This window comes from Mixophyes fleayi, chromosome 11 (assembly GCF_038048845.1).
Source record: "Mixophyes fleayi isolate aMixFle1 chromosome 11, aMixFle1.hap1, whole genome shotgun sequence".
NCBI classification, from domain to species: Eukaryota; Metazoa; Chordata; class Amphibia; order Anura; family Limnodynastidae; genus Mixophyes; species Mixophyes fleayi.
The window spans coordinates 92,682,915-92,708,036 of NC_134412.1; the positions used below are offsets into that span (position 1 = coordinate 92,682,915).

Consider the following 25,122-nt stretch of genomic DNA (forward strand, 5'->3'; position numbering starts at 1 on the left):
TCACTTTCCACAGACACAACATGAACATGTCACTTTCCACCGGCACAACTTCAACATGTCACTTTCCACCGGCACAACTTCAACATGTCACTTTCCACAGACACAACATGAACATGTCACTTTCCACCGGCACAACTTCAACATGTCACTTTCCACAGACACAACTTCAACATGTCACTTTCCACAGACACAACATGAACATGTCACTTTCCACAGACACAACATGAACATGTCACTTTCCACAGACACAACATGAACATGTCACTTTCCACAGACACAACACGAACATGTCACTTTCCACAGACACAACATGAAAATGTCACTTTCCACAGACACAACATGAACATGTCACTTTCCACAGACACAACATGAACATGTCACTTTCCACAGACACAACATGAACATGTCACTTTCCACCGGCACAACTTCAACATGTCACTTTCCACAGACACAACATGAACATGTCACTTTCCACCGGCACAACTTCAACATGTCACTTTCCACCGGCACAACTTCAACATGTCACTTTCCACCGGCACAACTTCAACATGTCACTTTCCACAGACACAACATGAACATGTCACTTTCCACCGGCACAACTTCAACATGTCACTTTCCACAGACACAACATGAACATGTCACTTTCCACCGGCACAACTTCAACATGTCACTTTCCACAGACACAACTTCAACATGTCACTTTCCACAGACACAACATGAACATGTCACTTTCCACAGACACAACACGAACATGTCACTTTCCACAGACACAACACGAACATGTCACTTTCCACAGACACAACACGAACATGTCACTTTCCACAGACACAACATGAACATGTCACTTTCCACCGGCACAACTTCAACATGTCACTTTCCACAGACACAACATGAACATGTCACTTTCCACCGGCACAACTTCAACATGTCACTTTCCACCGGCACAACTTCAACATGTCACTTTCCACCGGCACAACTTCAACATGTCACTTTCCACAGACACAACATGAACATGTCACTTTCCACAGACACAACATGAACATGTCACTTTCCACCGGCACAACTTCAACATGTCACTTTCCACCGGCACAACTTCAACATGTCACTTTCCACAGACACAACATGAACATGTCACTTTCCACCGGCACAACTTCAACATGTCACTTTCCACAGACACAACTTCAACATGTCACTTTCCACAGACACAACTTCAACATGTCACTTTCCACAGACACAACATGAACATGTCACTTTCCACAGACACAACATGAACATGTCACTTTCCACAGACACAACACGAACATGTCACTTTCCACAGACACAACATGAAAATGTCACTTTCCACAGACACAACATGAACATGTCACTTTCCACAGACACAACATGAACATGTCACTTTCCACAGACACAACATGAACATGTCACTTTCCACAGACACAACATGAACATGTCACTTTCCACAGACACAACATGAACATGTCACTTTCCACAGACACAACACGAACATGTCACTTTCCACAGACACAACATGAAAATGTCACTTTCCACAGACACAACATGAACATGTCACTTTCCACAGACACAACATGAACATGTCACTTTCCACAGACACAACATGAACATGTCACTTTCCACAGACACAACTTCAACATGTCACTTTCCACAGACACAACATGAACATGTCACTTTCCACAGACACAACATGAAAATGTCACTTTCCACAGACACAACATGAACATGTCACTTTCCACAGACACAACATGAACATGTCACTTTCCACAGACACAACATGAAAATGTCACTTTCCACAGACACAACATGAACATGTCACTTTCCACAGACACAACATGAACATGTCACTTTCCACAGACACAACATGAACATGTCACTTTCCACAGACACAACACGAACATGTCACTTTCCACAGACACAACACGAACATGTCACTTTCCACAGACACAACATGAACATGTCACTTTCCACAGACACAACATGAACATGTCACTTTCCACAGACACAACACGAACATGTCACTTTCCACAGACACAACATGAAAATGTCACTTTCCACAGACACAACATGAACATGTCACTTTCCACAGACACAACATGAACATGTCACTTTCCACAGACACAACTTCAACATGTCACTTTCCACAGACACAACATGAACATGTCACTTTCCACAGACACAACATGAAAATGTCACTTTCCACAGACACAACATGAACATGTCACTTTCCACAGACACAACATGAACATGTCACTTTCCACAGACACAACATGAACATGTCACTTTCCACAGACACAACACGAACATGTCACTTTCCACAGACACAACACGAACATGTCACTTTCCACAGACACAACATGAAAATGTCACTTTCCACAGACACAACATGAACATGTCACTTTCCACAGACACAACATGAACATGTCACTTTCCACAGACACAACATGAAAATGTCACTTTCCACAGACACAACATGAACATGTCACTTTCCACAGACACAACATGAACATGTCACTTTCCACAGACACAACATGAACATGTCACTTTCCACAGACACAACATGAACATGTCACTTTCCACAGACACAACATGAACATGTCACTTTCCACAGACACAACATGAACATGTCACTTTCCACAGACACAACATGAACATGTCACTTTCCACAGACACAACATGAACATGTCACTTTCCACAGACACAACATGAACATGTCACTTTCCACAGACACAACACGAACATGTCACTTTCCACAGACACAACACGAACATGTCACTTTCCACAGACACAACACGAACATGTCACTTTCCACAGACACAACACGAACATGTCACTTTCCACAGACACAACACGAACATGTCACTTTCCACAGACACAACACGAACATGTCACTTTCCACATTTTCTTTTTATTCAGCCCATTGCTTAATACATTTCCAATTGATCAGTTTTGCTTTTACTGTATATAAAATTGAAAGCCCCCGGGACTGGTTCCACCTTCCTCCATATGAAAATGGGAAGACATATCGTATTGCATAAATGTCTTTCTATTATTTGGTAGTGCGACTAGTGAATGTTATGGTAACTGCAGAAAGTAGATTTCTGAGGCAGGATGTGCACAGCATCTTTGTGTATCCATGTAGGGGAAGGCATCAGCTTGAAAAACACATTCTTTTGATGGAGTGACCACGGAGATGATTTTCTGTGTGTGTGTTAGTGTTTATAGTGGAAACTGTCCCAATGATGAACCATGCAGTTATTTGGAAATAGCAATTACTGTAGATTGTGTTAAAATATCAATTTTATACCAACCATTGTTTTCTGCACCCAGAGTGTTTGTCTGTGTGTGCATTGAGTGCATTCCATCTGTGTATATCTCTCAGTGGTGTGTAACAGCTATTTTAAGACCTAGTATTGAGCAATAAGCTCTACGCTTCTTAAAGATCCTGCTCCATTCCTACAAGACGCCTACATCTGCTGAAATCCTATAACCTACAGAAAAGGGCGACCTCTCTAATCAGTCCCCTGACTGTCTGGTGTTGAACCAAGCGCCCTTAGTCAAAACTGTGCCTGCTACACTACAGTCTTGAGTAAGCAGTCAGTAGAAACCAGCTACACACAACACCCAGCAGGAAGTAGTTCCAGGTGAAGGAGTATGGTGGCGTTAGCAACTACTCTCCTAGAACTGGTGCGCAGTTGGCACTTAAAGTCGGTGAGTGTCTAGTGACAATAACCCTAGTAGGCGTTTTCAATAACAGCAGAGTATGGATGTTAAGAGGAACCTCAAGACAAACTCGCAAAACCACTTTCTCCAAAAACAGAGTTGCAGAGTAAACCTATCCTGTCACACACCCCAAAATTAAAATAACATTAATGAAGTTTCAATTAAAATAAGACCAATGTTTCTTGGGGTTTGTAAACTGTTGCATTATAGAGGGGGTTACTGCATTTACCTTTTTGGTCTGAAAGAATGATCTTGCAATTTGTGTAGTGACAGAAGATCTCTTAACACTGTGTCAGAATCTGGATCATTTTCATCCTGTAACATGAAGGTAAATTGTTGTAAAACTGAGTCTTCCCATCAAACACTTTTCCCTGTGAAGTGGTTGTATGTGGATGAAGCTGTGACAAACCAATGTCATCCTTAAGAAACGCTAGCAAATTTACAGCCATTAAAAAGAAAATAAAGGCTGATTCAATAAGAGTAGGTATCCTGGAACATTATTATTAGTATCTGTCACCTTTGTAATGGGTTCTCTTATGGTAACTACAGGCTTTGAATAACGTGCAGTAATCTCTCTCCATATTACTCTGAAATCCCTTTCACTGCTGGGAAACTTGAATCTATGTTCCAGGCAATGAAAGGGATTTTGAGTGACAGGTAACCCAAGTGATGGGGTAGCTGATGAAGGATGTCTGATCTGATGTACCTTATTAAGGATGTCTCAGTAGATATAAATCAATGAGGATCTCTCACTGAAATACAGTAGCTCAGCAGGAATGTCTCATGAGTGTAGGTTACAGGACATAACTCAATTAATTTAGTTTAATGGTGGATGTTTTAACTACTATGAGTTACTGTGGAGATAGCAGTAGGCATCGATTAGCTGGAATGTCTCAGTTGGTATAGCTTACTATGGATGTCTCAGAGGATACAGACAGAGTTTAGTCAGTTTATTGTCAGCAAGAAAAGACAAAATTAGTTGGTATGTTATCAGTAGACTGCTATTCAGTAGTAAAGGTTAGTATGTTAATATATGTACTTTGAAAATATGCATGTGGACACAGTGTACATTACACACCCAGTGAATATATGTGATAATGCATAGAGCGGACAAGAATGTACATTCTGCATCAATCATGAGGGTCATACAGCACTGATGTCCCCAGGTGTAATTGCTGCACCGTTCACATGTGCTACAAGCAGCCTTCTACAGACAGAACTATGTTGCCGTACTCACTCTATCTGTTCCCATTCTCTCTGTCCCCCACAAGTGGTAGAAGGCAAGAGAAATTGCCCCGACAGCTCGATTCATCCACTGTAGATATTCACGATTAATGGGTGTTTGATGCAGTTCTGGGAGAAAAAAAGTTTAATATTGTGCATGTATATTCTTATTTTATATATACAAAAACCAGCATTGTTGACTCAAAAGATCAAGTGTAAGCGCTAAAAAAAGGTCTGGCACATTTAATGAGGTTGTATGCACGCCCAGTGGTAAATGCCAATCACTGGTTTTGAAATAGATTGCCCATAAGAGGTGAAATGGTGAAGGAGGGGGGGTGTTTAGTGCTCTAGATAGGCGGTATGATTGGCTGAATGAACTTCTCATTACCGATAAGATGCCATCACATCCTGCAGATTGGCATTTAGCAGTCTGATGACTCACTAATATAGCAAATTGAAAATATTGTAAAGGGCTTGCCTAAGTCTGGAAACCCCTCTTTTAGCACAGCTCTTAATATAGTGCTTCAGTGGGGAAGTGGGTGCACTCGACCTGTGAATCCCACCATTATCTGATTGCAGCCACCATCAGTACAAGGATCAGGGAGCTTTACAGGTGGTCGCTTAATTACATCCAAGGAAACATTGTGCATTGTGGGAGGGGTGTGGTGTATGAAGCACTTGATTATATTGGGGCCACTACATACTTCCAGCAAACATACGTTTGAATTATTCACCCAGGCTTGGCTGCCATACTCAACGCTCTCTGCTCATCCTACTGCGACTTACGGCTGCGACACTTTCCCACATACCACTATTTCCTCGTTAATGACTAACGATTTCCTTTTGGTCCCACAGCCTTATCTTTTATATAAAATTTGTTTTTCAGGTCATACCTGTTTTGATTTGTGCAACTGCATGTACAATGATCACTGCAAGCTCCCCAGCATGTTCCAGGCACGTTGTTGGTACAAACACAATGCTATTTTCTGTATCGTAATACGAATCTCCTAGATGCAGATCTTCCTTTTCCCACCCAGGACTTTGATTTCTGGGAATCGTTTGAGCTATAAGTAGTAGTAGAGGATTCTGAGAGCCGCTGTGACATATAAGACGGAGGAGGGCAGAGCCAAACTTATACACAACCAGCTGACGTGGAGAGAGCTGGCTCATGTCCATGGGAACAAGGGCGCCTGTGGTTCTTGTTGTTAAACCTCTCAACATTTCTTTCTCTGAAGAACATAAGTGAAATGTGGAGTAGAGTGTAATCTAGTTGTATGAGTTTATTTCAACACTTCAATAAAGAGTTCCATGGAATTAGCTACTAATTGTTGTTTATGATTGCACCTTAAACATGTCATCAGTTTGATGGGAGCCTCACATTACTGTGCTGCTGGGAGACCCTGTTCTTTCCACCATCTAACTTTGATTCTGTGGCTAGATGATGACTAGGAAAGGACAGATGTATACCACAAGCAGTAACTGTATGAAGTTGTGTTTATGCACAAAAATACCTCCAACTAACATTTTAAGACACACAGAAAGCCACAACTAATAGGCAGAGTTGTGCTCTTCACACCCTTAGCAGTGGGGTTCTTATGTCGCACCATAAGCAGATCCAGTGGTGGAACAATATATTTTCCCTGGGGCACACTCATATTGTTATCACAAACTAATAAAGGAGAAGACACTAGAAGAAATGCAATAAGAAAGGATGAAATAAGAACAGAAGAGTGGCATGATGTTTGATGATGGAAGAATACTATAGAAGGTCAGAAAGATGGTTAATGACGGAGAAGAGAGAGATATAAGAGAGTAAGGGAGACATAGGAAAGAAAAGTAAACAATGTCAAGCAGAAAAAACTGACAAAGACATTAAGAAGAGAATATAAAGTCAGGTAGGTTTTCATGGATGGATAGATAAGAGGGAGACATTACAAAAAAGAAAGATAGACAGAGGAAAACCGGGGAGAAAAGAAGGTAATTCAGATGTTCAAAAATGACAGAGAATGGAAGACCAAGGGGAAGAAAAAAAAAATGGTCATGAAGTTTCACTCATGGAGTAAAAAGAGTTAAGAGGATAATATTAAGAAGGAAAATTAAATACGATGGTCTATTATGGTGAATGACTGATTATAGCAGGTTGCAGCCCAGCAGCTACGAAAGATACAGATAGGACTTCATATAGTTGATACCTTGAGCCTGTTTTTTAAGGGCTTCTTTGATCTCCTCCAAGGTCCTGGTTAGAGGACTGGACGTGATCAGTTTTCTCAGATTGTCTTCTCTGTAGAGTGTGGTCATAAATAGCAGTGGTTGTAACTGCAGTCCTAGGAAAGAAATAAAATTTGCATATCTGTGACCATAGTCTAATAGCAACCTCAAAATAAATGTTCTCATTATTATTCAGCCCCTTTCAATCACCTTCTGATGAGAGCATTGGTATATTGCCATTAATAAGATCGTCATATGGGTTATTACTGGTCAAGTTCTGAAATAAAATGACATTACACTCAGAAAACTGTCAATGTTTCACTCAGTGCATTGTTAAAGTATCTGAGTAACAGAACTAGTAAATCACCGATATGTAAGGATTTAATACATGACATCATGTTAAATGCAGAAAATAGAGGCTACTGTCTACTGAATACAGGTGTCCCAGGTCTCACTATTTAACAAAGCTTAATTATATAAAAATGGTGAAATGTGCCTGGACAATCTATCAAAAAAAAAAAATATACAAACCCACCTCTACGCTGATGACACCCAAATCTCTATCTCCCCCAATTTTCTCTTAATGCATTTAATAGACCCAAAGCATTTGTTTGTAAATTATATATTCAGCAGACATTATATTGCCGCCTTTAACATTGATGTTAGACTTACTGGCTTATAATTACCTGCATTTTTTGTGCACTAGGTACCTGTTAATGTGACTCCACAATGCGCTAATAGTCTAATTAACTGACCTGGGAATAATTAATTTAATTGTGTTATAGGCAATTGTATATTAATTAACTGAGCTATGACTATTGTAGTTTGACAGAAATTGGAAAAGCAGAAGTGGGCTATTTCCTTACTATGAAAAGGAATAAGGTACTTACACTAGCAGTTCTACAATGTCTTGAGTTTGGGGAAATGTATCAGTTACATGACACCAATGACCTGTATATGCCAGGATGGATAAACAACTGGATTCATAATGAACAGTGTCACAATTTAACAAAACAATCTATTGTCTTCACTTGCAGAAGCTGGACGACGTGAGTATATTTCATTCCTCACAAAACAAAAATAAAAAATATTTTAAAAGATACATGTAAAGAGTGTATATAAACGGCTGCTGGGCGTTATGTGTTACAGGGGCTATAAAAGGTGATATGTAATAAAAAGATGGAATCTACATGACCTGATCCTGCTCATGGTGTCTCTCCGCTCTCTGATCATTGCCCCCCATAGCACTATTGTGCTGCAGCGTCTGCTCAAACTTCTTCTTTACCAGGCGTTCAGAGCTGGTTTTCATCAATGTGAGTTTTACAACTTTCATGAGTGCAGTGGCCTCTTGTAGGAAAGCTCCTAGAATTAACAATCAGAGATGAGATGTAATATAATGATAAGATAAAACGAAGCTAAAGACATACTGTATCCAGACTTATTAGCAGCAGCAGCTGAGCGCATGGACAATATTCTGCCCGATATTGGAGCTGGAATAACACCCTCTTAGAAACACTAAATCTATGTATATGAGTAGCATAAAATTCAAATCATTATAACATCTATGAGCAAAGTAGAAACCACTAATTTTACAGAATGAAAAGTTCCTTTATTTAGATTAGGTTCCTATGTTTCAGTGCTCGCAAGAACTAGATGGCTACCTCATGGTCAGCAGCTCCATACACAACAATTTATATTATCGATAAGTGACAACTGTACAGCAGAATAATTGCCTCATTCAGCATTTGGTCAATACGTTTTACGCATTTCGCCAGTGGAACTTAGTGTGCCCAAGCACAAAATGTCTATGTATACTGATGGTGTTTGTTCAAAAGTACATTGCTTATTACACACGATTATACTGAATAACAAAGCTAGATTTATTTTAGATAAATTGTATACCTGAAGCCAGGTCATTCTAAGAAACGAGGAAGGATGAGTACAAAAATCCTCTTTTCTCTTGCACAGTCATTTGGTGGGACACTGCTGACCATGGGGATGTTCCAAAGCTGCCCCTATGGATGGGGTACGCTCATACACTGCTAAATGCAAAACTGTTGAACCCAAGGCCTCTGTGTCAATGCTCTGCCCGCTACCAAGCAGTCCCGATCCATAGTAAATGGTCGGGATGTACCGGCCAACCAACAACAAAGAGGAGCTGCAGTAGCTATACCAGCAAACCAGGAGTAAGCAGTTCTAGGTGCCAAGAAGGAGCTTAGTGGTAGCAGGGAGATTCTCCTACAACTATTGATTGGTATTCGCAGTCGGAGAGTATCTGGTGGAAAGGTGACGCCAGTAGGAGTGGTAAATAACAGATGATGGTGAGAAAGAAACCCAAATAAACAGACCGGGTGGCGACAGAAACCCACAGGTCACAGTTACATTTGGCTTCCCTTGCAACCCAATGTGGGTCTCCTTGGAATGGTATATTTGGAAAACATATGATTAGCTACACCTGCTATTTATAACTGTACTCACTTTGTATATAGCTCTGCAAAATAATGCAAGAGCAATACTGATGATTGTTTAATAAACATAACTCCAAATTAAAGCGACCAACTAGAGTATTATATAATTGTACAAAAATAAAGAAAATCATCTGTTCCCCAGCCAAGTGAGCATAACAAAACAGTGTACAAATGTAGGGACTGTGTTGGAGAATTAGGTCCCATGCTGCACTATGCTCATTCTCCCCGCTGCTTCCTGCGTCATAGCTCTGCACTATGTAAGAAAACTTTGTATCAAACGTGGCAGGTCCTGTTCATTAAAGACAGAAAATAAGACTGTGGATTTTAAGGGAGGTGGGTTCATTAGCTCCGCACAGAAGTAATAAGTTAAGCACTATGTGGTCTGACATGCAGATAATGTTGCTTGATTAATTGATATCACAGCAGGAGCCATTGATTTTACTCTCACAGGGAAGGCGAAGCGACAAACACACACACACATCACTGTTTGTAATTACATCACACAGCATGGAACACACACAGCATAAGTGATCTGTGATGAAAGAAACAAACAGTAAACTTTCCTTTCCTAGAGATACTTATTAAATTACAATGTACAGGAATATTCAACAGTAATGTAAAGCATGTATGCTCAGAATGTTCATCGGGTAATCATATGAGTGACCGCTTGTCATATAATTACAAGGAATAAATTTGGAACTGTACCCTCTGCTTCTGTTAGTACATCCAGATCATTGGAACTGTACCCTCTGCTTCTGTTTCTACAACCAGATCATTGGGCTGTACCCTCTGCTTCTGTTTCTACAACCAGATCATTGGAACTGTACCCTCTGCTTCTGTCACTACATCCAGATCATTGGGACTGTACCCTCTGCTTCTGTCACTACATCCAGATCATTGGAACTGTACCCTCTGCTTCTGTCACTACATCCAGATCATTGGAACTGTACCCTCTGCTTCTGTCACTACATCCATATCATTGGAAATGTAGCCTTTGCTTCTGTTACTACATCCGGATCATTGGAACTGTATCCTCTGCTTCTGTTACTACATCCGGATCATTGGAACTGTATCCTCTGCTTCTGTTACTACATTCGGATCATTGGAACTGTATCCTCTGCTTCTGTCACTACATCCGGATCATTGGAACTGTATCCTCTGCTTCTGTTACTACATCCGGATCATTGGAACTGTATCGTCTGCTTCTGTTAGTACATCCAGATCATTGGAACTGTACCCTCTGCTTCTGTCACTACATCCAGATCATTGGAACTGTACCCTCTGCTTCTGTCACTACATCCAGATCATTGGAAATGTAGCCTTTGCTTCCGTTACTACATCCGGATCATTGGAACTGTATCCTCTGCTTCTGTTACTACATCCAGATCATTGGAACTGTATCGTCTGCTTCTGTTAGTACATCCAGATCATTGGAACTGTACCCTCTGCTTCTGTCACTACATCCAGATCATTGGAACTGTACCCTCTGCTTCTGTCACTACATCCAGATCATTGGAAATGTAGCCTTTGCTTCCGTTACTACATCCGGATCATTGGAACTGTATCCTCTGCTTCTGTTACTACATTTGGATCATTGGAACTGTAGTCTCTGCTTCTGTTACTACATTCGGATCATTGGAACTGTACCCTCTGCTTCTGTTACCACATCCGGATCATTGGAACTGTACCCTCTGCTTCTGTTACCACATCCAGATCATTGGACTGTACCCTCTGCGTCTGTTACTATATCCAGATCATTGGAACAGTACCCTCTGCTTCTGTTACTACATCCAGATCATTGGACTGTACCCTCTGCGTCTGTTACTACATCCAGATCATTGGGACTGTACCATCTGCTTCTGTTACTACATCCAGATCATTGGGATTGTACCCTCTGCTTCAGTTATACATCCAGATCATTGGAACTGTATCCTCTGCTTCTGTCACTACATCTGGATCATTGGAACTGTATCCTCTGCTTCTGTTACTACATCCAGATCATTGGAACTGTATCCTCTGCTTCTGTCACTACATCCGGATCATTGGAACTGTATCCTCTGCTTCTGTTACTACATTCGGATCATTGGAACTGTAGCCTCTGTTTCTATTACTACATCCAGATCATTTGAACTGTGCCCTCTGCTGCTGTTGCTGCATCCAGTTCATTGGAACTGTACCATCTACTTCTATTATTATATAACAGCTCATTGGAAGTGTATTCTGTGCTTCTATGTAAGGGAAATTATAAAGAAATAGACGCAGTTTGCGATGTTAGACCATCTAAATACATCTATGATATCAGCTTGCTGGCAGTGTACAGAGATACATTCATCTCACCTTGATGCTGATCCATGTAGAATACCCCACTCATGCTTGTGGACGAACCTTCATTCTGTTGAGATGCAATAGTGGTTCTTGTACTTTCCTTCTCACCCTCTAATGGGATCTTCCTCCATTCAAAGCCTTTACCACTGCCGAGTTCTGGGCTCTGTAACATTTCCTTTATTTACAGAACAATACCCCTATTAACATTATTTAGAGGTATGTAATGACAGAGTTTACCCATGCAGCATGAGAATTGCAGGCATAGCTCAAATCAGAATGCATTTGGTTTAGAATAATTTTTTCCTTGTAGCAACATCTCTACTGCTTGTTAAAGTATACATGAACAAATATCCCTGAAGATTCATCTAATTAATTTCCTGAGGTTCTTAGAGTACTGATTGGCTGCATTTTCTTAAATATTGGTTTAAACAATTAAATGTCTGTCAAAGCATGCCATATAAATATTCATGAAAGCATTAAATATTGCATACATTTATTCAATTTAATTTTCCACAGCCACTATTTCCACATTTTGTTTTTCGGGGATGAGTCACAGTAAACAATGACAGTATCTGTCTACATATCTGGTCCAGGGAACTGAACCCCCAATAAATGATCAGATAGATTTTAGGTCACTACACTTCAACTCACCTTGAGCACTTGGACTCTGTGTATAAAGGCCTTATAGAAGGAAAGGGTCTCGTTCCTGTGTCTCCCCAGCTGAGATGTTAAGTGAAGAGTTTGATCCTCAAGTTTGTCAAACAAAGTTCGCACATTGAAATCCTCCAAGTCTCCTATTGTGCTTCTCTGATCTAAAACATAATGTAACGTGAGGTGTGTGCAGGTTTTGTGACAGGGTATAGATTGTACACGGGTTATACAATACCTACCTAACCCATAGGCAGTTTCTTTTTTCCCAAGATCAAGAATCTCTCCAGAACCATGACACCCGACAGCTTCATAAAACTGAAGACTGAGCATAAGAGAGATAGATTCAATAATTTGACTACACACAGGACTATTCTAGATATATAGATCACAAACATATACATCAAGGGGCTAGATTAGAGTTGTTTGTACGTCTGTTATTGGATAAAAAGAGAATTTTTATACTCACAATAAGTCCGTTTCTCTGACTCCATCTGCTACCATGGGGTTGTGAGAGGGGAGTGGAGTTTGGCACTTAATTAGTTAACTTGTTAATGTATCCTGCTGACAAACCCCTACCCTCTGCAACCCCCCTGTAGCCTCTTCAGTTTTAGATGAATGCCCAAAGGAGTTTGGCTTACTTATGCTAGTTGGTGAATTTTTTTCACTTCATATGTTTTATTTTACTTAAATTTTATTTTGTATTTTTATTCCCTACAGAGGTGTGCTCTGTCCTCACACAGAGCCCACTCGTTTAGGTAAAGAAGCAGCTGTCAAACTGTAGCCTCTTTAGTTTAAGTATAAAGCTCCAAGGAAGGGGAGTCAACCAACCAGAGACCTAACAGCAGAAGAGCAGAAGGGAGAAAACACAGTGTCCCCCAGATGGAATCAGAGAAACGTATTTATTGTGAGTATAAAAATACTCTTTTCTCTTTCATCCTATCTGGGGGACACTGTTACCATGGGGACTTTCTAAAGCAGCCCCCTTTAGGGAGGGACTGCTCTGATAGCCCGGCTCGTAGAGCACTACGGCCACAACAGGCACCTGCCAACGCAAAGACATTGAATTGGTAAAATTTTGTAAAGGTATGGACCGTGGACCAAGTGGCTGCTCTGTCTAACTGGTCCACTGAGGTCCCATTTCGCGCCGCCCAAGACGCGCCCACTGACTGGGTAGAATGGGCAACAATACGATCTGGTACAGGTTGGTTAGCCTTGACATTAGCCTGCTTAATAATCAACGTAAGCCATCTAGCAATTGATTTCTTGAAGGCCGGCCAACCTCGTTTTGAGAAGGCAAATATAACAAATAAAGAATCTGTGCGGCGAATGTTTGATGTCCTATGGACATAGATTTGGAGAGCTCTGACGACATCCAGAAATTCCATCAAGGCTGTTTCTGGTTTGTGGTTCCTCTGTGAAAACTGGAACCACTATTTCCTGGTTAACATGAAAATAGGAAACTACTTTAGGCAGGAAGTTAGGAATGGTTCTAATAACCACCTTATCATCATGAAACACAAGATATGGTTCACGACATGAGAGAGCCCCCGGCTCGGAAACTCTACGAGCTGACGCAATGGCTAGTAGAAAAGCAACTTTCCATGTTAAGAACCATAACGGTTCAAATGGAGGTCCTTGAAGCATATTAAGGACCAGATTAAGATTCCAGGGTGCCGTGGGCGGAACATATGGAGGATGGATATGCAGGACGCCCTTTAAGAAGATTCTGACATCTGGAATGTCTCCCAGGCGACGGTGAAAAAAAACACAGAAAGAGACGAAATCTGCACCAGGCCACCCTGGAGAAAAGCAAGAAACCTTGAGAGGTGGAACACAGCTGTGTAGCAGGTCCGCCTCTCACACCATCTAATGTAGGTAAGCCAGATGCAGTGGTAAAGATGAGCCAAGACTGTTTTTTTAGCCCTAAGGAGGATGTCCACTACTCGTGAAGAGAACCCTCAGGACCTAAAAAGGGAGGCTTCAACAGCCATGTCCTTAAATTCAGCCCAGGTAAGTCCTGATATTGGAATGGCCCCTGTAGAAGAAGGTCTTCTCGAAGAGGTAACCGAAGACCTAGACCTACCGCCATCAACAGAATTTCTGGATACCAGACCCTTAGAGACCTAGCTGGAGTCACCAGTATAACTGGGAGTCCGCCCCGCTTGACTCTCCAAAGGACGCAGGGAATCATGGAAATTGGAGGGAACAGGTATCCTAACCTGAAGTCCCAGGACATTGTCATTACATCGACGGCCATTGCCAAGGGGTCCCTTGCTCTTGAGCAAAAGTGAAGGACCTTTCGGTTGTGGCGAGATGCCATCAGGTCTCTGTCCCGGATCCCCCATCGAACGACCAGAGACTGGAAAAACCTCGTAATGAAGGGACCATTCCCCCAGCAAAATTGCATGCCGGCTTAGATAGTCTGCTTCCCAGTTCTGAATGCCTGGAATAAAGACCAGAGCGCCTGAAGTCTCAAATGAATGGCCCAAGCCCCCCCATCCCCAAAGGCTGGTATCTGTGGATACTAAGATCCAAGACCATGGGGCAAAGGACCTGCAAACTAGCAAATTATCTTGGGCTATCAACCATCTGAGGGATTGTCTCACCTCAGGAAACAAGCAAATCAATTGGCGTTCTAACTTCTGATGGGATCCTGACCCTTTTTTTTATTTTTTTAAGAGGTCCCATTGGAAGCAAAGAGAGTGAATTCAACCATAAGGGAGAGTCTCAAAGGTTGACACCATCTTTGATAGTAAGCGCATGCATAAGAGGACCGACGGTTTGCGGCAGGACAAAACTCGAATCGCAGAGTCCCGCAAGGATCGTGATTTGTCCTCTGGAAGGAATACCTTTCGATTGCTGGTATCAATTATCAGTCCCAGAAAGGTCATTTTCTAGCAAGGGGTTAACTGGGATTTGCCCCGCTTTATGAGCCACCCATGGATCTCCAGGATCCTGATGGTGAGCTGTAGATGCTGGTCGAGTAGGTGAGGAGAGCAGCCTTGATCAGTAGATCGTCCAGGTAGGGCCCTATTTGTACACCTCTGGAATGAAGACAAGCCGCCATCACTTTTGTAAACATCCTTGGTGCTGTTGCAAGGCCGAATGAGAGAGCTGTGAACTGGTAGTGAGAAGGTCCCACTGTGAATCTGAGTAGAGCCTGATGTGCCTTTCAGATCGGAACGTGCAGGTAGGCGTCCTTGATGCCATGAACTGGTTTGCTTGCAGTCCGTTGATAACCGACCTGATGGCATCTGACCACCTGCTACACCTGCAGGTTCAACTGTTTGAGGTTCAAGATAGGGTGGCAGGAGCCATCCGGCATTCGGACCAAAAAGAGGATGGAGTAGAAACCCTGTCTCTTCTGGTGAACTTCCAGGATGACTCCTGTAGAAAGAAGAGAGGCAACACAGAGGAGCATTGCCTGTTTTCTTAGTGGGTCGTGGGGCAAGTTGGTTGTGAAAAATCAAAGAGAGCCGATAGGTCTATTATGTAACCTCTCATCATTATCACACGAATCCACCTGTCCTCTGAGGACTCTTCCCACTGATCTCTGACCAGGAGCAGACGTCCCCCCCCCACTCCAGCCACCGCGAGAAGGGGGGGGGGTGGACGTCAAGCTGCAGGTTTATCCGGGAGCTTGGAAGAGGGACGATTCGTGGAGGAGGGGGAGGACCTACCTCTGTGCGAGTGTTCTCTGGTGCCAGATAGTCTGGACCTGTGTGTCTGGGTCCGACTAGACGAGTCCCCCGAAAGGGCTGTCTAAATGAGCCAAACCTGGATGTCTTAGGCTTAGTGACATTGACTGGTAGGAAGGTACTTTTGCCTCCTGTGGCTTGGGAAATTATGTTGCCCAATTCAGGGCCAAATAACACTCCACCTGAATAAGGGAGAGACTCCAAAGATTTCTTAGATTCGGAGTCCGCAACCCAGGACCTCAGCCATAAGGACCTCCTAGCTGCCACTGCTGTTGCGGAAACAGAGGAGAAAATGGAAGCTGCGTTTTGGGCAGCCTCATGTACCCTTGAGGTGAAGGGCAAGGAGAAGCAAGTCTGAATCCTGCAGACCTGTAGCCAATTGCTCAGCCCATGTTTCCATAGCCCTGACAATCCAGGCTGATGGGAACATGGGTCTAAATGAAGTACCTGCTGCCATGTAGATGAACATTAAGAAAGCCTCCATCTTATGGTCAGTGGGATCCTGCAGGGAGGCTGTCCCTGAAACAGGGAGTGTGGTGTGGCGAGGTAAGCGTGCCACTAGTGTATCCACCCTTGGGACCTGTCCCCAACGGTTTAGATCATCCTCCTGCAGAAGGTATAGAGCCAGATACCTTTGTGGAATAACAAACTTGTGATCAGGCTGTTTCCAAGATGCTTCAGCAATCTCTTTCAACTCCACAGATGGAGGAAAATGGACCGTCTGCCTTCTGACCTTTTTAAAAAGACTATGATCTGTAGGTCTAGTCTCTTCTAGGTCTAGAAGTCCAAGTGTCTGCCGTACTGCTACCACCATCAATCCCCTGATATCTGGGAGATTCCTCTTGATCCGTAACCTGTGCGGAATCAGAATCCTCTAAAACCTCACCCTCCTATTCTGAGGATCTCTCCGAATCAGAGAGGGGCAGAAGGGGGTTAGCATGTCTGTGGCGCTTTTTCTTGGGTAAAGGCCTTGGCGCCTCCAAGAAACGGTTTAACCGATCTAGGTTCCTGACCAATGATGCAGACGAAGCTGGATCTCCCGTAGGAGGGGCTTGAGAGGATAGTACGGATAGATCTCCCGCCTGTCCAGAGACACCGGACTCGGTGATCCCCGTTTCGCCCTCCTGAACTAAGGGGGTCTATTGTTCCAGAGGTTGAAAGGAGGACTGCTGCAACCGCTGGAATCTCTGCTGGCTTAGAAAGCAGTTGTACCAATGTGGTAACCCCCTACTTTAGGGAAGCCGCCCACGCTGTTGTTTCCGTTATAGGTAAAGCGTTAGTCTGTGCCTGCGCTACCATGGGAGCACCAACGCAGTCAGTACAAAGTGCCCCCGGGACCTGTTGTTCAATGGGTAATTAAACCTTACACTTGGAGCAAGTATAATACTTTGCTCAAGGTGCTTTACCCTTGCCAGACATTTTATAAAGAACAGTGTCACAATAATAAAATGTTATACATGCAATCACACAAGAAACAGACAGAAGATACTAACTAATCTTTGACAGAAGTCAAAAGATAGTATCCTTGTTAAGGCTGTGAACCAAAAGAAAATATATGCAAGTAATATTCTATCTATTAATATTTTTGCATGAATACATTTTCTAATACTCCTCTATCTCTATTATAGTGAGTATAGAGAAAGATTTTTGGTACATAGCCTTCCCAAGGCTAAGCTGTGCGGAGCAGGAAAGGTCTATCAGCAGCTCTGCTTATTTCTTCAGAAGAAGCTGTTGTTGTTTTCCTAGGCAGATCTTGGCGCCTTGGGAGAGTCCAAATTTTCTCTGCAGGTGGGTGAATTCTATTTTCATAGCTCTCCCCATCCTGCACATGCTCCAAATCCTACCAGGATGGCTGTAAAGGCGATCTACTGCTTCTCTCTAAGCAGTAATCGCCATTCAGTGCTTCTCCTGGCCGCTGAATGTCCACCAATGTCCGCCTCCAACGGCAGCGATTACAGGCGCTCTCTCTACCACTCGTGGCGGCGCCGGTAACCTAATAACAGTCAGTGTGACAGTGGCTTATAGAAGCCGACTGTCAGCACTGCAGAGAAGCAGAAAACAATTTATCTGCTATCAGTGAGAACCATCCGGCTCTCAGTCCGACAGCTGCTTCTTTACCTAAACGAGTGTGCTGTGTGTGAGGACAGAGCACACCTCTGTAGGAAATGAAAATAAAAAAATTAATTTAAGTAAAATTAAACATATGAAGTGAAAAAAATTCACTAACGAGCATAAGTAAGCCAAACTCCCTTGGCCACTCAACTAAAACTGAAGAGACTACAGGGGGGTTCCAGAGGGGAGGGGTTTGTCAGCAGCATACATTAACAAGTTAACTATTTAAGTGCCAAACTTCACTCCCCTCTCACAACCCCATGGTAGCAGTGTCCCCCAGATAGGATGAAAGAGAAATACATATTTCCTTGCACTGTATATGAACCAGCAATGTGCACGCATACTTGCATCTCCTTATTCCTGAGAAGGACGTGGACGTCTATCAGCATCTATCACAATCTCAATCAGTCTATCACAATCAGAAGCACTAAAGGCTTCCGATTGTGTATTGAATCCTCCTACTAATAATACTTAATTCATTACTACCTCCACTGTCCTGCCGCATCTCTACCATATTGTGGGACATAGCTTATACACTTGTTATGCCTGACATACACTGGTGAAAATGCTACTTTTTTTTTAGCTGGAAGTTGGTGAAGCTCATTACGTTTGATCTGAGAGCTAATGCATCCATATCTAGATGCGCTCCCAAATGAGGAAATGATCAGATAGATCAGGTATAGAAAAAGAAATGATGGAATGATATAGTGTAAATCACAGGGGCGTGGGTTGCATGTCAGAGAGTCACACATTATATATCAGAAAGCCCCATGTATTAAATGCTATAAAAGTCACGTTACGTTTTAGAAAGCCACATGTTATATAACACACAGTTACATATGTCATGAGAGTATCGCCCACTTTACATACCAGACAGGGGCTTTCCGTCGGCTTCACCCTTCAGTGACACCTATACACTGCAGCGCCCCCCGTAACTCTGGTCAACAGCTGCTCACTGCTGGAGCAAGGACTGACATAATGGGAGGAGTAGTGGCAGTAATGGAAGTTCCTTTCCTACTCCTCTCACGCCATCAATCACTGCACTATAGCAATTGCAGGATAGAGCGCAGAAGACTCTATCACCCTGAGCACCTCCTGCAGAGCGTACGCTGGCCAGAGCTCTGGGGGAGACATGTTGGGGGCCAATGTGGGAGTTGAGACCCTCATCTCTGCCACCCCTAACATGGTGTCACCTGAGATGAAGTTTTCATCACAAACCCAGATACCAGAAATTACGTATCAGAAAAGCAGCGGACCTGTCTCTTGTGAGCACATATTCCGGAGGGATGTAGTGTTCCCCAAGACTCCTCCACCTGGGTTTCCAGTTTTTCAGGGGGCTGGGACTGTACAGAGAAGGTCTCAGCACCATGGATAAGATGAGCAGAGTGATCATCAAGATGAATAATAGCAGCAGGACCCCTAAATCATGTATAAACCGGCAGCAGAATGGTCAGTGAAAGTGACTGCAAATAATCATTTCACAAAACATATACATTACAGAGAGGGAATCATAGTAATGTCAGTTAGCAATCTGATTCCTACCCTGGCTCAACCATATGTTTGTGTAAATGTTATCATAACTGGAAATCACAATGTATTTTACTAGGAAAAATTATATACTATATGACTGCAGAATGTTTAGTTATAATTCTGCTCTTTAAAGTTTTTTCAAAACCTACAGGTGTCCCATTATTATGGCTGTCGGTGAACAGCATGTTTAGTAAGTGATGAGAAACATGCTAGTTATAACATCAAAAAAAAGAAAACTAAATGTTATTAAAATCAAGAATTCAAATATATTGCATATTACCAAACATTAAAAAAAAAAGGCAGCAGGTCAACCACAGAAAAGAAGAACTAAACAAAGCTCTATGTCCCCCAATGACCTACATGAGAAAAGATTTATAAGTATGTACAAAAATACCATTTTATCTAGAGTTACATTAGGGAATGCAGAATTGGAGGAAAGGTGGGGCATCCCAAAAGAGTACTCAATTAATTTCGTGGTCACTCAAAGAACGAATGCAGACACAGGTAGGTTCAGTACCCTATGCCCAAAGCTGGCACTTTAAATACCAAGGAATAAAATTTGCAAAACTTGATGAAGGTGTGTGTCACCTTCCTGACTTGCACAGTTCTTCCAGAGAAGCTCAATTCCGAAAGGTTCAGGATGCTCCGACAGCAGTGATCCTAAAAGTTGGAGCCCTATCCTCGACAGCATACTCCTTACTGATAAGGCAACATATCTTGTTGTAGGGCTGCCACCATATCATTGTGAGGTCCTAAGAGAAGAGCTTCTAAGTAAAGCCATGGCTTTAGGGCGTGCACCACATCTAAAGAGTTTAGTGCTCCCAAGGATGTGACTGAGAAGAGCAAAACGAAGGAATATGATTCAGGTGGTAAGAGGATACGACCTTTGGGAGAAAATATGGAACTAGTTACATCACAGCAATGTCTTGGTGGAAGACAAGAAACAGTGCCATGCCAGAGCGAGTCCACAGTTCTTATTCTGCTCCAGACTCAATTCCAGAACAGGAGCACACAAGAATTAAATGACAAGCAAATGTATTCCCCTTCCCTTAAACCACGTAATGATTAAACCCAGTGCTCAGAACCAATGCTGTGGTATGGTAGAACCACTGGTGAAGGGTGCTCTCTAAGTAAGCAATGTGGGAGTTGTGCGATAATACCCTCACATCTATAGGGTGATCCTCCTGAGAAAGGTCAGAGATGTCACCGCAAAGGTATGGTTTTCCTAACTGAAACCACCTTGTGCTCAATGCTTTACTTAGTGGCGGCTCACCTGCCCTTCACCGCTGCCTGAGTACAGGTAGGACATATCAGAGAGCTGCCACTCTTCCTGTCCAAGCCACTTCTCCTCAGGACACTAATCTCAGACTGCCAAGTATCATGCCTGGAGTGTGTGACATTCTGGTGGTGGACTCAACTTATTCTTACTTATTATCCAACATCCTAAATGCAGAGGCTATACCCACCATTCCTGTGTCCCCCAATGTAATCAATACAAAAAAAGTAAATCAAAGTGTCTCGATGATAGTTGTGTCTCAGGTAAGAATTGAATTACCTATGATAGCCCCCCAGTTGGGAGCCAAGTTGAGTTTGTGCTGGGTTATTATCCCCTGCTTGATGAGCTGAGCAGGGGAAGATGGCTGGATGCGTGAGGTTGCTGGGTCGCAAACATTTTTTTCTTTCACAGTTACAAAAAGGTTCCGTTCCCTTATCCCATTGTCCACAAACACGTATGTACCGGGATCTCCAAAGACGTGAGCAAATCTACACGATATATAAGATATGTAATGTACAGTTAGTGCTTTGTTTATGGTATTCAATACCATAAACCTCTATCATACAGTGGTTACCTAGAAACATTTATGTTTGTCTCTCTAATGAGATGATCCAGTCTTCTAAAGGCCCCAAAATCCCAATGTGGGTTGGTGTTAAATAGGTGATCTTTCTGATACACAGGGTAATGGCTGGTCACCCGCTCTGTAACAATAAAATACATACCACAATTATTCCTCTGATATTTAGATAAAGGTGCGTCCTCCCTACAATCCTTGTGTCTTACACTTTCCCAATAGCTGTGTTTCTCTTATTAGATTTTCTTGCAAATTTGATAAAATATCAAGTAAATGTATTAAACATTTATTACTATTTCAAGTCTAAGTTTTGCTTAAGAAAAAAGGAAATTATAATTTTGGCAGATTATGCCATGTAGAATACTCTATATAGTACAGGAAATCAAAGATTTCTATGACTCAGGGAACATTAACAAAACTATTAGGAAACTAAGAGGAACATTCAGTATGCCACTGGAAATTGTGATTTGAGTATTTCATTCCTATTAAACAGGATTAAATTGAGTTTACCATTGTACACACAAACTACAATTCCACACATGTTCTAGGTGGGCCTGTGTCTTGCTGTTATACTGCATTGTGTAGACTTGTCATTTTTTCATTTACTCTGAAATAAATATTCTGTCCTTTCAAACCTCCGGTAATGTACTCTGAGAACACAGCAGGGAATAGATCTGGGCATTGTTCTCAATAACAATCTAAGAATGAGAATCAAAGGGAACTCAGAAAATCCTGCAGTGTCATTTTATAACTGGAACAAGGTTTAATGGAGCAATGCAATAGTTATTTGAATTAAAGTGGACCTATCATTCAGTTTTAAAAAAATGTAATAATAACTATACAGCTTGAGTTCAACCTAATTGCAATGTACGGCTACTAACACAAACTCAAAATCAGCTATAAAACACTGCCCCCCTCCTATCCTCTATGCAGAAATGATTTAGCATTATTTAAATTAGCTTTTGGTGTGGGATGTCCTGTAGTCTACCTTGACACTCATCCCATGTAATTATTCAGAGCCAATGTAGCAGACTTTCTACAGTTTGATGTGGTCACAGAAAGATTCTCGAAGCACAGTGAGCATGCTCTACCCAGTACGTGGGATGTTAACTCTTTCATTATTATCAATATTTATATTTTTCTAGAATCTGGATAATGTCATGCAAACATTGTGAATCTGAATATTAGTTTACTGTAACACACAGTAAATGCAAAATAGATTTTTTATTCAATTTTATTCAGATATCTATTTCATGTGTAGGTGAATTTGTTTTTGTTTTTAAAAAAGAACCAATTAGATACTTTTTGCTGCTTACAAGACATTTGTGATCTGGTGACATTACTTACGGTTTGGTGAAATACTCAGCTGAAACAAAACAACATCGCCCTGTTTGAGACACAGAATGGGGTTTGGTATTCTGGGCAGAGCTCCGTGATCTGTCGATGTGACAACTTGATCTCCATCTCGTGCTTTTCTAGGAGTTGGTACTGACCACGAGTCTCCTAAAAATATTGGTTCATTTCTAAGCACTGAATTAACATTAATAAAAGTGGATGCATGAAGCATCTTTATCCACACTAATATCAATGTGGAGATATACTAGGGGTTAGGTGGGGGTTCTGACCTGTAAGAAATGCCTCGATGACCTGTACACTGGAAAGGATCACACCAAATATTCCTGTAGAGTCAAACAGCAAAAGGTGAACTTGCTCACTGCTCCACACGTGCTGATCTGGACCTAAAACATTCAGCACCTCCTGGAGGAGATAAGAAGACAAAGTTCTAATGCAAACTGGGCCTACAGCTTAAGAACAATGCCAAGCAAGAGTCCTGAGCTGTGCAATGTAGTTCATGTCCTTAATGACTGTCCAAAAAGTGCAAGGACATGGCTCAGTGCAAGGAACAACATTGGCTTGTAAAGGCAAGTTTGTCTTTACAAGCCATCGCCGCTTTAAATTTTCAATGCAAAGACGCCGATTTCCGGCGAGTTGAAACAAATCGCAGCATCATACATTTACCCCCTAATGTCACTACCCTGCAAGTAAAAAGAGAATTTTTGTACTTACGTTAAATCTCTTTCTCCGAGTCAATCTGAGGACACTGCTGCCATGGGGTTGTCTGAGGGCGCTTGCAGTTGGCACTTAAATAGTTAAGAACTAAACTTGCTGCTGACTCCTCCCCTCTACAACCCCATCAACCTCATTAATATTAAAGTCCAAAGAAAAAAAGGGGCACAAGTCTAACCAAAACAGTATAACAGCAAATGGGAGGAAACGCAGTGTCCCCAAGATGGACTCGGAGAAAGAGATTTAACGTAAGTACAAAGATCCTCTTTTCTCCATCATCCCCTCTGGGGGACACTACTACCAGGGGGACCTTCTAAAGTAGCCCCTTAAGGGTGGGAATGATCTGGTCTAAATAGCTCGTAAAACATTTCTGCCAAAATTGGAGTCTGAAGACGCAAAAATATTGAACTTGTAAAAACGAGCAAAAGTATGGACAGAGGACCAGATAGCTGCACTACACAGTTGATCCGAATAAGTTCCATGATGAGCAGCCCAGGACGCCCCCACCGCACGGGTAGAGTGCGCCATGAGAACTCTAGGTACAGGACGATTCATACTCATATAGGCAGACTTAATCCAGCGAGCAATAGCTTGTTTGGTAGCTGGCCATTCTCTTTTATAGGAATTGTAAAGCACGAAAAGAAAAACAGCTTTTCGACAAGCAGAAGTCCTTTCCACATATACTCTTTAAGCTCTGAACACATCCAGACTAATTGAAGAAGACAAAGAAAAGAAGGTCCAGAAGAGCACACTTCTTCCCTAAAAGCCGGAACCACTATCTCTTGGTTTATATGGAAACCTGAAACCACCCGTGGCAAAAAAGATGGGACGGGCCGGAGGAAAAACTAAGTAAGGAACTCTACAGCACAAGGGTCCTAATTCAGACACTCTTCTAGCAGAAGTGATGGTGAAAAGGAAGACAACCTTTCATGTTGCAAATCTGATGTCAGACGATTCTAGAGGCTCGAATTCAGGGCACTGAAGGACATCAAGGACTAGATCAAAATCCCATGGGGCCAACGGAGGAATATGGGGAGGCTGAACATGCAGCACCCCCTGAAGAAAAGTACTTGGAGACATGGAGACAGACATGGAGGCCAAACAACGTTGAAAGAAAATAAAAAGCGCCGAGACCTGAACTTTCAGAGAACTTAACCTAAGACCCGTCTCTAACTCATCCTGGAGAAAGGCCAGGAAATGAGCTAGGCAGAAAAATGCAGGATCGTAACGCTTCCTTTCATACCATTGTACATA

At 42.2% G+C, this 25,122-nt stretch overlaps 1 protein-coding gene across 1 annotated transcript in view; it reads right to left on the minus strand.

Moving 5' to 3' along the window:
- The window catches only part of LOC142107145 (uncharacterized), a 247,993-nt gene that overhangs the window by 10,727 nt on the left and 212,144 nt on the right, over window positions 1-25,122 (minus strand). Inside the window, exons 78-91 of the mRNA XM_075190329.1 lie at window positions 23,427-23,559; window positions 23,149-23,304; window positions 21,802-21,928; window positions 21,507-21,715; window positions 19,678-19,840; window positions 12,851-12,933; window positions 12,612-12,772; window positions 11,973-12,135; window positions 8,363-8,529; window positions 7,378-7,444; window positions 7,152-7,283; window positions 5,853-6,188; window positions 4,973-5,088; window positions 3,965-4,050 (exon numbers count right to left, since the gene is read on the minus strand). Coding sequence (XP_075046430.1) covers window positions 3,965-4,050; window positions 4,973-5,088; window positions 5,853-6,188; window positions 7,152-7,283; window positions 7,378-7,444; window positions 8,363-8,529; window positions 11,973-12,135; window positions 12,612-12,772; window positions 12,851-12,933; window positions 19,678-19,840; window positions 21,507-21,715; window positions 21,802-21,928; window positions 23,149-23,304; window positions 23,427-23,559 — 2,099 coding nt within the window. The remainder of the gene's footprint in view (window positions 1-3,964; window positions 4,051-4,972; window positions 5,089-5,852; window positions 6,189-7,151; window positions 7,284-7,377; window positions 7,445-8,362; window positions 8,530-11,972; window positions 12,136-12,611; window positions 12,773-12,850; window positions 12,934-19,677; window positions 19,841-21,506; window positions 21,716-21,801; window positions 21,929-23,148; window positions 23,305-23,426; window positions 23,560-25,122) is intronic.